Source organism: Heptranchias perlo, chromosome 22 (assembly GCF_035084215.1).
Source record: "Heptranchias perlo isolate sHepPer1 chromosome 22, sHepPer1.hap1, whole genome shotgun sequence".
Classification (NCBI taxonomy): domain Eukaryota; kingdom Metazoa; phylum Chordata; class Chondrichthyes; order Hexanchiformes; family Hexanchidae; genus Heptranchias; species Heptranchias perlo.
Window position 1 is genome coordinate 41,573,195 of NC_090346.1, and position 15,855 is coordinate 41,589,049.

Here is a 15,855-nt window from a genome sequence, read left to right on the forward strand (position 1 = left end):
ACAATGCGCACGTCAATCGTTGACCCTTTTCAAGTTGATGCGATCTGCGCGGGCGCGGGCGCGGGACAGCTGCGTTCGCGCGCTTTTTAAGGTGGGAATTGTTTGAAAAAAAAAGTGCACGCGGGAACGTGGACGCGGACGCGACGCCACGTCACGTGATGCGCTGGACGTTGACTGGAAGTGAACAACATGGAGGCCGTGGAAGGTAATAAAGCTTCACGGGTCTGGGTGATAAGCGCCCTGTGGTGAAAGTGAGGTGCGCTTGGGGTGAGACCGGATACCACTGCCGCGGAAAGGATAGACGCACCTGACTGAATCCGATCCAGTTATATTTTGGGGTTTTATAAGTAGATGCGGAGGGCTGGTGTCGGTGAGGGGGTAATGTAAAGTCCCAATACACTGGCCAGCGGGCTCCTCTCAGTTAACGAAATGGTGGTTTTTAAATATGTCATTTTAAATGAACGAATCTTGGTGCCCTAAGTAATGAACCGCCCCCCCCCCCCCGAACGTAAAAATTGGACGTAAATCAGCGTAAATAAACAGCCCAAGGGAAAAGTCAAACTCACCATGGCCTGGAATTTCCTGCCTATTTGGGCCCAGCGACACGCGCAAATCACATACGCGGCCTAAGGTTGAGGAATTTTGGGCGTGAGTTTCGCCGTAACTATTATACGTCTTTAACGTCTCTCCCATTCCAACTCTGATCGCTCTTACACTGCTCCAACCAAGCTCAACGCAACCTTCAGGAACAGTGTCTCATCTCTCCCCTGGGCATTCTGAAGCCTTCTGATATGAACATTAACTTTAGTAACTTTTGATCTTAACTATGCCCTCATTTTCTTTTTAGGAAGTGGTGCTTTGGTGTTTAGTGGTACTGTCAGTACCTGGAGGAGGTGGGTTGACACTTTGGTTGTAAAGCCTCCATCGGAACTTGGCCTTGTTGGGGGGTTCTGCACTCAGCCTGTTGGCTTTTTTTCCTGTTTAGGACTGATAGCTCTATTGTGTAGGGGCCAACATGTCTTAGTTTTGTTTCAGACTTCCAGTATTTTTTTTTTTCAATTCTGTTCCCCATTTTTGTGGCTTTTTCCTTGTGGATTTTCCCATGCTTTTCACTTGCTGCTATTTGTAGGTTCTTTTGTCCTTAAAGCCTTTTGCATTGCCTCAGTGAGATCTTTTAAGTCAACTAATGTGTTCCTGCTTTTCTATTAAGTTTGTAGGTCATTCAACCTATTATTTTCTTCTTGGGGATTGGAATATTTGTAATCTCTTTTCCTTCCCACCCTTTCCTTTTTTTTCTCCTACAAAGGGGCTTCTAGTTTTAGGTTCTGAGGCAGGGTATACACCTGAATGTTAGCTTGTCTTTTCTCTTCACAGATACTGACAGAATTCTCTACCACAGAAGGCAGTGGAGGCTAAGTCACTGAATATATTTAAGAAGGAGCTAGATAGATTTCTAGACAAAAAAGGCATCAAGGGGGTATGGGGAACATAAGAACATAAGAAATAGGAGCAGGAGTAGGCCAATCGGCCCCTCGAGCCTGCTCTGCCATTCAATAAAATCATGGCTGATCTGATCCTAACCTCAAATCTAAATTCATGTCTAATTTCCTGCCCGCTCCCTGTAACCCCTAATTCCCTTTACTTCTAGGAAACTGTCTATTTCTGTTTTAAATTTATTTAATGATGTAGCTTCCTGGGGCAGCAAATTCCACAGACCTACTACCCTCTGAGTGAAGAAGTTTCTCCTCATCTCAGTTTTGAAAGAGCAGCCCCTTATTCTAAGATTATGCCCCCTAGTTCTAGTTTCACCCATCCTTGCGAACATCCTTACCGCATCCACCCGATCAAGCCCCTTCACAATCTTATGTGTTTCAATAAGATCGCCTCTCATTCTTCTGAACTCCAATGAGTAGAGTCCCAATCTACTCAACCTCTCCTCATATGTCCACCCCCTCATCCCCGGGATTAACCGAGTGAACCTTCTTTGTACTGCCTCGAGAGCAAGTATGTCTTTTCTTAAGTATGGAGACCAAAACCGTATGTAGTATTCCAGGTGCGGTCTCACCAATACCTTATATAACTGCAGCAATACCTCTCTGTTTTTATATTCTATCCCCCGAGCAATAAAAGCCAACATTCCGTTGGCCTTCTTGATCACCTGCAAACTAACGTTTTGATTTTCTTGCACGAGGACCCCCAGATCCCTTTGTACTGCAGTACTTTCCAGTTTCTCGCCATTAAGATAATAACTTGCTCTCTGATTTTTCCTGCCAAAGTGCATAACCTCACATTTTCCAATATTGTATTGCATCTGCCAAATCTCCGCCCACTCACCCAGCCTGTCTATATCCCCTTGTAGGTTTTTTATGTCGTCCTCACTCTCTACTTTCCCTCCCATCTTTGTATCATCTGCAAACTTTGATATGTTACACCCGGTCCCCTCCTCCAAATCATTAATATAGATTGTAAAGAGTTGGGGACCCAGCACCGACCCCTGCGGAACACCACTGGCTACAGGTTGCCAGTCCGAGAATGTACCGTTTACCCCAACTCTCTGCTTCCTGTTAGATAACCAATCCTCCACCCATGCCAGAATATTACCCCCAATTCAGTGATTCTTTATCTTGAGCAATAATCTTTTATGTGGCACCTTGTCGAATGCCTTCTGGAAGTCCAAATACACTACGTCCACTGGTTCCCCTTTATCCACCCTATACGTTATATCCTCAAAGAACTCAAGCAAATTTGTCAGACATGACTTCCCCTACGTAAAGCCATGCTGACTTTGTCCTATTAAATTATGTTTATCAGTGCGGGAGAGTGCGGGAATGTGGTATTGAGATAGAGGATCAGCCGTGATCATATTGAATGGTGGAGCAGGCTCGAAGGGCCGAATGGCCTACTCCTGCTCCTATTTTTGATGTTTCTATGACAGACCTGATGTATATTCCCAGCATTTTCTGTTTCTATTTCTGGAAGTCCTGGGTGTTTGATAACACTCCTGTGACGTGCCTTGAGACATTTTACTGTGTTAAAGGTACAATATGACTTCAAGTTGTTATTCCACTACTGATTCATGCTGATCCTTGCTGGGGCAAGTAGTTGTGGTGCTTCAGTTATTCATGGTGCCCCTGAGTTAAGGAGGGATAAATTGGCTATTATTCCTGCTTCTCATTGCTACCTAGTCACTCCTGCTGAAAGAACACTGGTGTGGATGTTGGATGAGAACGGGATAGAGCTTCACTGCGATATTCCCTTCAGTTAAACAGCTTGCCGATGCTGACTGTGTCCATGTGTGAAAAATGATAATTTAGCTGAGATACCAAAGGGAGTACAGCACCAGCATCTGCGGAGTGTACCCAGTCAAGAATCAGCACTATCAGAAGAGGAGAGGGATTTTTTTAAAGTGGGTGCAAAAGGATAATTTAATTGTAAATGAATATCTTTTTTTATAATTTAGAGGAGCACTGTCTTTGTAAAACAAAAAAAGCAGTAGATTTAATTCCTGTTTGGGGAGGGAGAAAACCAAATATCATTTTGATCCTGATACTATCATTTGGAAGCAATACATTGGAAGTAATTATTGCAGTTTTAAGTAATTGTATTGCTTGTAAACAAAACACCTGAAGATAATTCTGCTTTAATGTGGAGCATTTTTCTGCATCTTGCTGTGAATTCTGAGGCTCAGATTATAAATCCTATTCCCTATTTCTTCATAATATCCTTTATATCTTGTTCATTACAGTTAGTGATAATCTTCTGCTATGAGATGTAGAATGCTGCGACTGTTTTGCATTTGAAAATTCTCAGCTAAACACTAATCGAGCTGCTGTTAAATGTACACAATTTTAGTAGCTTACTCTGTGCCAGAAGTATAAGATCAAGCAAGCTGGCAGTCCTGATTGTTTAGTGTGTATGTGCATTGTATAGTACTGAGCTGTGTAGTCCAGGAAGGTTCCAGGTTGAATCACTGATCTGTACAAGGGGGCACAGTGTGCTGCAGTGCATTTCGGCAAAAGTGGGCTGAAGTCAGTCAAGATACCAGCTTCAGATTGCTATCCAACAACCATGGGTAGAAGTTCATAGTATCATAGGTACAGCAATACAATTACTTAAAACTGCAATAATTACAAGGAGGAAGCCATTTGGCCCATTGTGCCAGTAGCAGCTCTGAAAGAGCTATTCAATTAGTCCCATTCCCCTGCTCTTTCCCCGTAGCCCTGAACATTTTTCTCCCTTCGAGTATTTATCTAATTCCCTATTGAATCTGTTTCCACCACCCTTTCAGGCAGTGCAGTCCAGATCATTACAACTCGCTGCATTAAAAAAAATGTTTGCTCATGTTGCTTCTGGCTCTTTTGCCGATCACCTTAAATCTGTGTCCTCTGGTTACTGACTCTTCTGCCATGGGAAACAGTTTCTCCTTATTTACTCTATTAAAACCGTTCCTGATTTTGAACACCTCTATCAAATCTACCCTTAATCATCTCTGTTCTAAGGAGAACAACACCAGCTTCTCCCATCTCTCCACATAACTGAAGTCCCTAATCCCTGGTACCATTCTAGTCAATCTCTTCTGCACCCTCTCTAAGGCCTTGACATCCTTCCTAAATTGTGGTACCCAGAATTGAACACAATACTCCAGCTGAGGCCTAACCAGTGTTATATAAAGGTTTAGCATGAATGTGAATATTAATTTTGGTTGTGATACTCCCCAAAGTCAAAGAGCACTCCGTGTCCTGTGGCTTGTTAGAATTTTAGCTATGAGGAAAGATTGGATAGGCTGGGTTGTTCTCTTCGGAACAGAGGAGGTAGGGATCTGGAACTCACTACCTGAAAGGATGGTGGAGGCAGAAACCCTCAACTCATTTAAAAAGTACCTGGATGTGCACCTGAAGTGCTGTGACCCACAAGGCTATGGACCAAGTGCTGGAAAGTGGGATTAGTCTGGGTGGCTCATTTTTGGCTGGCGCGAACATGATGGGCCAAATGGCCTCTCTCTGTGCCTTAAATTTTCTATGATTCTCTGACTTTCTACTTGAACAAGGTACCACAAGTTTTCCAATACCCTAGTAAGAGTTACCATCTTCAGGGGAGGAAGGGAGAAAATTGAGGTGGCAAAATAAAAATCTGAACAAGATGTAAAGAGTACTGTATAGGAACTTGTTGAGTGGTGTTACTTACTTCCATACCTTCAGTATCCTTTTTTTCAATAGCTGTGTAGGTCTATATTTAAAAACAAACTTGGAGGAAGAAAGACATGAGGATCTACTTAAAATATTTGTATGAAATCCTTAGGACATATGGAGTAAGGTGACATAAATCAGTGCAAATTCTCTGCCATGAGAGTGGGATCTCTTGCCTGGATATGAGTCTGAACAGCTCTAGCAACAGAAACCCAGTAGTACAGCAGTTGTGAAATATATAAGGACCTCAGTATTTTGAAACCATTGGACTTGGCCCATACTTATTCTTCCCCTAAGTTCGGCTGCGTCTTGATCTGTTTAATTTGCTAAAATGTACTTGATTTTAATAATGTACTTTATCTCTTATTTACAAAGATAACCTAGCCTCTGTTGATCACATCCTTCTGGTTCTTTCTGGCAAAGGAGGAGTTGGGAAAAGCACCATAACAACAGAGTTAGCACTTGCACTGAGGAATGCAGGGAAAAAGGTAAGATAAAACAAATGTAGATAAGATGTCGAATATTCTACTAATGCTCAACAAAAATGATCATATGTCGTTATATATGAAGGGTATTAGTTTTTTTAAAAGGTCCCTTTTCTGTCACATGATAATCTCAATGCTGAGTCCATTAAGGGCAAAACATGACGGCAGAAAAGAAACGGCCGTGCAAAACCTGGTGATGGTAACAAAAGAAACAAATCCAAATTAAAGAAGTTTAAGCCTTTTCTGCTCATCGTGCCTATGCAACTGCCAGCTCTGCGCCAGAGGTATTAACTCTAGTCTAATCTTCCAGCTCTTTCTAAAATATAACTTATAAAGTCACTGGCACTATTTTTGAAGCTGTTTTCTTCTGAACTTTGTTCCACATCATACAGTATTCCCCAACCATTAGGGCACACAACTGCTTCCTAAACCTGTTCCTGAGCAATCAACTAGGGCGTATGCAAGATTGTTCAGCACCTCGAGACCAGTCTAATTGAAACAAAGAACTCACTGTTGAAAATTACAATGTTTAAGGCAATCCTTTGTTCCAGCAGTCTACAGTGCAACTACGTAGTTTGCCACCATGAAATACTTCCAGGTCACTGTTGCCAGAGCATTTCTGATTTGCTGGCAGAAGCAATCTAAAATTTTTGTTTTTGTCAAATTTGCTTTAAATCTCATCAGAGGGAAAAGAAAGTGGGACATAACTAAGAAAAAATTAAATGTTTAAAATACTTATTTTTAAAAAAACTTATTTAAAAAAAAATGTAAATTCAAAAAGAAAAGAATACAAATGTTAGAATCCTTTTGTGTTCTTTCCAAATGCTTATCCAATTCACTTTTAAATTTAGTTTCTGTCTCAATAGCTACTTATGGTAAAACATTCCATATTCCAATAATGCTCTGAAAAAAATTCTAGCTTCCCTCTTTTTTCTGTAAATCTTGAGCCTGATTTGAATGAGTAATAATTTTTCACTATGTACTCTCTGAAATCCTTGAATAATTTTGAAAACCTCTAATTGATCTTTTCCCCTCATTTAGCCTTCTCTATTCCAGTGATAAAACCCCTAGTTTCCTCATACCCCTAGTAACCTCTACTCTTGGTATCATTCTAGTTAATCCCTGCTGTACCCAATGCAGGGTTCTAATATTCTTCATATAATGGAGTACCCAGAACTGCACACAAGACCTGGGAGTGGGCAAAGTATCCTTTGACTTGCAAACAACATTTCAAGATTAGTTAACAAAATCAAATAACTTTGAATTCCTTGCTGTTCCATGTTTAATGCAGCTTGCATTTTAACACACTATAGCAGAGTGACTGAGATTTTTTTGAGACCCATTGATTCTGTAATACATAAAGAAGTTTTAATTTTGTGAAAAAGTTGAAGGTATGTAATCAAAATATTCACTGCATTTAATAATAAATGACAAGCTCCATTCTAAGGTTGACTCTTTTTCCAACAATGACCAATTCCTCTAGGTTTTAGTATCTGTGGACTCTATAGAACCTTGGTTAGACCACACTTGGAGTACTGTGCACAGTTCTGGTCTCCATATTATAAAAAAGTATATAGAGGCATTGGAGAAGGTGCGAAAAAGATTCACAAGAATGATACCAGAACTGAGAAGATATACTTATCAGGAAAGGCTGAACAGGCTGTTTTCTCTAGAAAAGCAAAGGCTGAGGGGTGACTTGATAAAGGTCTTTAAGATAATGAAAGGGTTTGATAGGATAGATGTAGAGAAAATGTATCCACTTGTGGGGAAGTCCAAAACTAGAGGTCCTAAATATAAGATAGGCACTAATAAATCCAATAGGGAATTCAGGGGAAACTTCTTTACCCAAAGAGTGGTAAGAATGTGGAACGTGCTACCACAAGGAGCAGTTGAGGCAAATAGCATAGCTGTATTTAAGGGGAAGCTAGATAAGCATATGTGGGAGAAAGGAATAGAAGAGTGTGCTGATAGGGTTAGATGAAGAGGAGTGGGAGGAGACTCTTGTGCAGCATAAACGCTGGCATAGACCAGTTGGGCCAAATGGCCTGTTTTTGTGCTTTAGACGCAATGTAAATTAAAGTCCTTTCAGTTGCTCGTTTAATTTATTGCTGAATTGCTTTTATTTTAGGTTGGAATTCTGGACATTGATCTCTGTGGTCCCAGCATCCCTCGGATGCTGAATGTTCTGAATAGTGCTGTACACCAATGCGATGCTGGTTGGGTACCAGTTTATGTAGACAAAGATAAAACAATGTGCTTGATGTCAATAGGCTTTCTCTTGGAGACTCCAGATGAAGCTGTGATTTGGAGAGGGCCAAAGAAAACAGGTGAGGTCATATTACTTTAACACACACAACAGAAGTATCTTGTGCTGTGGTTCATCAATAATTAATTAAATGTAATTTTTCACTGTCTGGAACATTCCTTCAGCATGTTGGTGACTTTTTCATATAGTGCACAGGTTACAGCTGACAATTTTGACGAGAAATTGATTTTTGATCTTGCTGTGTAGAGATAAATAGAAAATGTTTAATTGTAATAAAATTCAAGCAGGGGATCTGAATTGGTGGTACAGGTGCTTCCCTGAAGCTCAAAGCTTTACTTGAGACTGATATTTCTATACCAGCATAGTTGGTCATAAAAATGTGTGTTGGGACTGGTGCACGTCTGTTGCACTTCAAACATTGCACTTAAGAATATCCAGTCTTTTTAAGAAAAAAGAGTACGGCAGTCATTTCATAATGTTTTATTTTTCTGCCAGAAGTTTACAAATACTTGCTAATCTGCAAACTTTGTTCAACGGTAATTGATCCTGTGCAGACAGAAGTTAGATTTTATCTTTAAAGGCATAGGCCAAGTTTAACACAACTGCACCTCAGCAGCAAAATAATACATTCTGTGTTACATGGTGTAATGCTCCTGTTACAAAATGCCACATTCTCCAACTTAGTATGAGCAAAGATATGATCCAGGCCCTGAAATTCCACAGGTTCTATCAGTCTCCTGGTGTAACTCAAGTGGGAAACCGGTGTAACACCCAGGGAAATGGTGTAAATGGCATGAATTGCAGCAGGAGACCAGTAGAATAGAATTTCAGGGCCCTTATGTCTGTGTGCACTTCCTGCTAATTTCTTCCACTGGCAGGAGGGGTGTAATTCCAGATTGACAAGTTTATATAGGCTGTTTCCATTATAAATGTGGGCATGGCAGTTTATAATGGAAATATAAAAATAATAGAATGAAAGTACAAAAAAATATAAGTATCACTTTAAAATGGGGACTGAATTATGTCTGTGTCAATTGACCCGTGTCAATTGACCCTCGTCAATTACCACAGCCTCTAACCCCACTTCACCTGGAGACCACACTTGGTCTTGAATATCTGTGTGCAATGCCATGGGGGATTGATTAGCATATAGAAAAATACATTTGAGACTTGAACTTAGAATTTCCTTTCTTCAATTAGTAGGAAATGTGGTCCCTGATGGCTTGGGGTATTTATTTAAATAGTCCTTTTTAAAGTACAGATTTCAGGTCAGTCTTATAAAAGGCCCAGAAAGGGGTGGTGCATTTTCTTTGGGTTGTATAAAGTAGACCTCCTCTAACTGAGAGAGGTGCAGTTGAGTGATGTGTAACCCTGGGACTTAAACTTGCAACCAGATGTTTGATCCAATAGACTACTAAAACTAGTTTATGAACATAGAACTCAAGCTAGAACTGTGAGACTTTTAATTGACCTCTGAATTTATAAACAAACTAAATTTTCTTGTGTTTGTTTTAGACTTCTAAAAACTTTTTCTCCCCCACTTAGCTCTTATCAAGCAGTTCATTTCTGATGTGGCCTGGGGAGAACTCGACTATCTCATTGTAGACACTCCGCCTGGGACCTCTGATGAACACATCTCTGTCGTGGAGTGCCTTCGCCGGCATAAACCTGATGGAGCTCTTTTGGTTACAACACCTCAGGTGCATTTAATGAGGAATTAAGCTGCTGTGTTGTTTTTTAAAGTTTGTCTGTGTACCAGGCCAATAAATGTTGATAGTTGAATATTCTGTAGATTAATTGTTTTAATAATTAGGTATTTGGATGCTTTAAATCACGACACACTGTATTCTGTCCTAGCTAAATGTGCATTTTATATTCCAAGCAGCCCTGTCCATATTGTGGAAAATTTACAAAGCGTGTTTGAACTAGGATCCCCGATGACAGACTTTGTTGATATTTGTCATGAGTAATGGCATGTAGATCCTGTTCTTTCAGTTATGGACACAGAGTTCTGGTTTCAGCTGGAGCTGTTGTAGGAGAGACTGAACAGAGCCAAATTTCTATTCATAAGGCTGGCAGGGAAATTCTGATATGAAGCCATGGTGTGCTCACCCAAAATCTGCTCGGCCTGTGCTGATAGCGCCTCAGATGCACCAAAAACCTTGTGGGTGTTTTGGCCCAATATCTCTTTGACAAAGTACAGTGATCTTTACATATAGTACTATATTATACCAAGCCCGTGGCTGATTGAAGGTGATAAATACTTGCTAATGAAGCAGTTCCCCAATTTAAAGTTACATTTTTTGGTTCAGAAATACCCCTTTTCCTGGGGTTTTTCATGAAGCCTTGCATTGCTCCATTTCATACAAAGCACACACTGGAGTAACATAAAGCAAGAGGAGTTTCTCTTACCTTTTTGAGTGATTATGATATTAACAAAGTTAGATTTAAGTTAGATACTACTATAAATGGCTGTTTCTGTTTAGTGTGATGCTACAGGGGTGCCCATGGGTGGGTGGCAAATAGTCTTAGCTGTAGTGTTTGTTAGGATTGCCCTCTAGTGTCAGCAATGGACATTGCGAAGATTCTACTGTTCTTTTGATCCTGTTTAAATTTCAAGTGGTAGCATTGGTGTTAACTTTAATTTTGTAAACCAGGTCCGTTCTTGTTTAGCATTATAATTCCACCAACTGGGATAATATTTGAGAATCTCTTTGCTGCTTTTCCTCAGTCTAACTGCCGTTTTTACTCTTCTGTCTGTGCGAATGCAGTAAGTGATATTCTAGCTGGTACTGATGGTTTTGTACCTCCCTGTTCTCCTTTTATCGAACCTGGTGCTGCACCATGATTCAATCAATGCTGTTGTCTTTCTGTGTCTCAGAAAATATTCTATACTTGGCGTTGAGATCAGGTTCAGGCATCCCAAGTCATCTTTATTTCTGTTCGTAACGTCTATAAAACGGTATTGGAGCTGCTAAATGCAACTTTATTTTTGAAAATGCTGTTTCCTTACCCTCTAGCATCTGTTCCTTGTCATCTGACAGACAATTCCTCTCTCATTTCTCACCTCCCAGTGCCTCTTTGTTGCAAACTTTATTGTTTCTCCCTATTTCACTGATACTGGTCTAGTCAGTGCTCCTCTGAAATTTCCTCCCTCTCTAAGCTGTATATGTGCCATCTTACAGACTCTTCTTCCCACATCCTCTGTTGAAATCAAGCTACAACGTCATACTGTAATTCATTCCTTCACTGAACCTCAAAACTATTGAACTCCTATCCTCCCACAATCTTATGGCTTTTAAAAACTCAAGCTTGGCATTGCCTAATCACTATTTCCTGTTTTGTTTTATCTCTTTTCTACTTGGGGATAAAAAAATTCCATCTCTCCTGAAAGCTTCTGGATTATGATTCTGTGAGCAGTGATCAATCTACGCTACCTTGCCCAAGAGGTCATTAGTCACACTAGACCATGAATGTTGACCAATAAAGGATTTAAAAAAAAAAACAACTGAGTGCTTTGGATGAATACGGTTTCTAAACTTTTTGGTTTTATTTATAGGCAGTGTCAATAGGAGATGTAAGAAGAGAATTGACGTTCTGCAAGAAAACTGGGTTACCAGTGGTGGGAATAATTGAAAACATGAGTGGCTTTGTTTGCCCTAACTGTTCGGTGAGTATAAAATTGAAAGCTTTTTGAACTATGCTAACTGAGGGTTTGTTAGAGCACTTTGATTAAGTGAAAAAACTTTTACAGGTTTAAAAACCTGGGCTAGTTGCTGATATTGTCCATATTAATAGACATTGTAATGTAACATTTTATTACAACTGTCAAACATTTGAAAGGCTTGATGGGTTTAAATGAATGGAGACTTTCATCCCATTAATCTTGGCTAGGAGTGAAAATATGCTTCTACCTGCACAATTTCCTTAACTCTTAAATGTTAATGAAAAATCTTTGATCATCTAATCTATTGAAATGTTAGACTGCAGTTTGTGTGTTGTTTTTAAACCATGATATCACTAGTGAGCTAAACAAAATGTGCATCTGTGGCTGACTTCCACTTGAATCATGAGAAGTTAAATAGTAATTGATGTGATGTTACAAAGAGTGTATCCCTGCTTGAGTAATGGTAATACCTGTTCTAATTAAACACAATTTAATACAAGTCTCAAGGCTGTAATGACTTGGAAAGGAATATAATGGTGCTGTTTCAGATTCTTGACTTCAATAAATGATTATTGTTTTTCAGGAATGCACTAATGTATTTTCCAGAGGAGGGGGAGAAGCACTTGCCCAGCAGTCTGGGGTTCCATTTTTAGGTGAGCATCCTAAAGTGGCCTTTAGAGTCATTCATCACTTTTGTGAGTGCTTGAATTTAATTCATCTCAGCCAACCATCTTGACCACATTTATGTAATAAAAGGATTTCTTTTCAAAATATAATCTGTTAAAATACCTTTTTGTAATCAATGTATGGCATGTCTTGTGTTCATTTTGAGGAACATCATTGAGAAAAAGAAATTTATAATTTTGCTAATATTTCAGTCTGTGAGTGTGTAGTGTCATACCTGTTCTAAAAATTGTAACTCACTCTATAAAAGCTTTGTACAAGGCATGTTGTAGGACATGCGGCGTGGTGATGGTTGCTTTTTAGTGAATGACTCAAATTTCACGTGCATATGAGGGGCACAGATAGGATGGATACTAAGGAGCTTTTTCCCTTCGTTGAGGGTTCTATAACAAGGGGACATAGATTCAAGGTAAAAGGCGGGAGGTTTAGAGGGGATTTGAGAAAGAACTTTTTCACCCAGAGGGTGGTTGGAGTCTGGAACTCACTGTCTGAAAGGGTTGTGGAGGCAGGAACCCTCACAACATTCAAGAAGCATTTGGATGAGCACTTGAAATGCCATAGCATACAAGGCTACGGACCAAATGCTGGAATATGGGATTAGAGTAGGCAGGGCTGATGGCCGGCGCGGACACGATGGGCCGAAGGGCCTCTATCCGTGCTGTATAACTCTATGACTCTATGACTCTAAAGCAAGGTCACAGATACGGAAACCCATTTAACCCATCTAGATAAAAATTTCCAACCCCCCCCCCCAATAAATTACAGCATTCAACTATCTCTTAAATGACTCCAAGGTTTTCCAATTCCAAACATTACTATACTGCTGGAAGTCCATTCGGAGTGTTAATCACTTTTTTTTGGTGTACCAAACATTTCGATATTAGTCCTGTATTTGTTTTTCTCCAGTTTGAAACTGTGTCCAATTGTTCTACATTGAGGACATGCCTTTAGTAGTGCTTCAGATTTGTCTTTTCTATGCCTTTAATACCTTGTATACTTTTATAAGGTCCACTCTCAATGCTGTCCTTTCAAAGCTGTAGAGCATGAGTTCCCCAATGTTTCTTTGTCATTCAGTCCTCTGAAATTAGGGATCAGTTGCATGGCTTTTCCATTTACTACCCTGAATGTTTCCCCTGAGTCTCGGTGACCAAAACCAGACAACATACTCTGAGTCTGACTAGAGTACTGCATAGTTTCAGCATGATTGCCTCCAACCTACTCCATTGATTTAGCAGTATAATGCAGCTATTTTACAGTTGGGTCAGATCTGGAGAAAGTGGGAAAGACTGGGACAGAGACGAGTGAAAGCTCCTCAGCTTTCTATTTTGCTGCTTCTGCTGACTGAACATGTTAATTGCTATTAACATTCCTTGATCTCTTTCAACATCACCCGTAGCTGGTCAAACAACATTCATAGGGTTCATATGTTGGCCATTTTTAATTTGTGCACAGTCTTGTACTTGATTAGTTCAATTTCATCTGTCAATGTTTCACCCATGTGCAGATTTTATCTAGTTCCTTCTGTAGGTCTGCATCATTGGAGTGACCTCCCTCCCCTCCCCCATGTAATGTCTGCTGATCTGACCAATTTGAATTAAATTTTTGGATCCAAGTTTTAGATTCCCTTTCTCTCCAGGTCTTTGGGTTGACTTTATGCTTCGCTTCCATAAATGGGCTTTAGGTCGCAATGTTTTCCATACTTCCACGCATGCATGACTGAGAGCTCAGTGCATGCACTGTGTTTTCCCAATTTTTTTTTGTCAGACCTCACCTTTCAGCGCCCCTCAGTGCTGCATTTTCTGCCTTAACTGTGGCAGGCATACAGAAGATAGATGGGTCAGACTTGGAGAGAGCGAGAAAGACTTTGAGACAGACAGACGGATACAGAGATGAGGGAACATTCCTCAACCGTGCAGACGGACAGAGGCAAAGCATTTAACAGAAACAGACAAAGACGTATAAATAACATTATAATGTGGGAAATGAGCAGATTGTTGTATGAAGAGAAAGTGACAATTTTTAACCTGTTAGCAACTCCATGAGAGATCACTAGATTTCCCAGGCCTTTTTTAAAAATCCTTAGTAGTATCAATGAAGTGAACCTCTTTAAAGGCCCTGTACTTTGTGTGCCACTTTAAATGGTTTTCATTTTGACATTTCTGCCTTATGGTGGTGATACTCAGATGAAAAGAAAAGCTGGGGTCTGCAGTGCTGGTCCATTTTGTAATGTTCATGTTTGATATTTATATGAATTTTTTTGAAACAAATCAAATTGTTGAATGTGTCACTGCAAGATTCTGCAACTTTACTTTGGCCTTGAAATTATGCTGCGGATGATGGGTATAAATTGCTAACATGTTTGTCTGAAATTCTTTCTCTGCTACTTTAATAGAGACTTTAATCCATTTATTTTAAACCAGTGAAAATGTTAAAATGCAGACAATTTCAGACAAACACAAGTTCGAATCAATTATTTCGCATTGTAATTTCAAGGCCGTAGGATTTTTTTTCCCCTTTTTTCATTTGCAGCAGCAATAGTGCTGATCACTATTAATAGTGGCTTGCTTTAGTTAAGGCTTTATTGAGCCATAGACTGAACTGACTTGTAGGTGGCAGTTTTCCTCTTTGCTCTTGAAGAATCACTGTTTATATTTTCTCCTACCTAGGGCGTGTTCCTCTAGATCCTCAGCTGGCGCATAGTCTGGAAGAAGGTAGAGACTTCATCCAAGCCTTTCCAAAGAGCGCAACCTTTGATGCCATTAATAACATAGTGAAGAAGATATTAAACAGTGACAGTGAATCTTCTGCACTTCGCACATGAGATCATTTCTTGTGTATTTGTATTGGACTGCTGGGATGGGGGATTGCGGAATGGAATCATAAAGGACTCCCACTCCAGAAATGTAGGAATACGATAATCACTGTTTCTTCCAGAAATGGAAATACTTGTTATAAATACTGGACCAATAATGCCTTTTTGTTGTACCTACTGAAATGTGCAATTAAAAATAAAACTTTTATACCCAGTTATTTTGTGAATGTGCTTGAACATCCCCAACTCGCTGCGTTTTATAGCTAAGAATATTTGCAGTGCCATACATTCTGTTTCAGGTGAACCAATCACAGCACTGTTGCTCTAAGAGCAGCTAATTTAGGAGGTTATCTGCCTGAGCAAAACTGGCCTTACTAGTTTTAATTCCTTGAGGTGGAACACCCTGCAGAACAGTGCTCCATCTGGCAGCCTAACTGAGTTGATCCAATATGGTGAGTTTAAATGACTGTACACTTTGGGAATTGAAAACATAGCATGCTAGTTAGGAATCAGCCCAGATTTTAAAAGATCAGAGGAGGCTAGAGATATAAAATTACATTTAATACTGCAATAATTACTTCCACAAACTGAAACCTTTCTTGAGTACTAGAGCATCTGCAGAAATAGTACATTGTCTGGTTGATAGCGCTGTGAATATCTCTGCTTGTTAAGAACGCCACTTGCAGCTGGGATATTCACTTTTGGTGAATATTGTCATGATACTATAAATTTTAGTATCCGTCACTATAATTAGA

At 39.9% G+C, this 15,855-nt stretch overlaps 1 protein-coding gene across 1 annotated transcript; it reads left to right on the forward strand.

The window, feature by feature from the left end:
- The first annotated feature begins 103 nt into the window (after positions 1 to 103).
- On the forward strand, positions 104 to 15,314 carry nubp2 (nucleotide binding protein 2 (MinD homolog, E. coli)). The gene is made up of 7 exons (XM_068003373.1): positions 104 to 205; positions 5,562 to 5,674; positions 7,800 to 7,998; positions 9,483 to 9,637; positions 11,497 to 11,607; positions 12,188 to 12,257; positions 14,955 to 15,314. The coding sequence occupies exons 1-7, from the start codon at positions 190 to 192 to the stop codon at positions 15,107 to 15,109; spliced, it is 819 nt and encodes a 272-aa protein (XP_067859474.1). The 5' UTR covers positions 104 to 189; the 3' UTR covers positions 15,110 to 15,314.
- Positions 15,315 to 15,855: the final 541 nt, after the last annotated feature.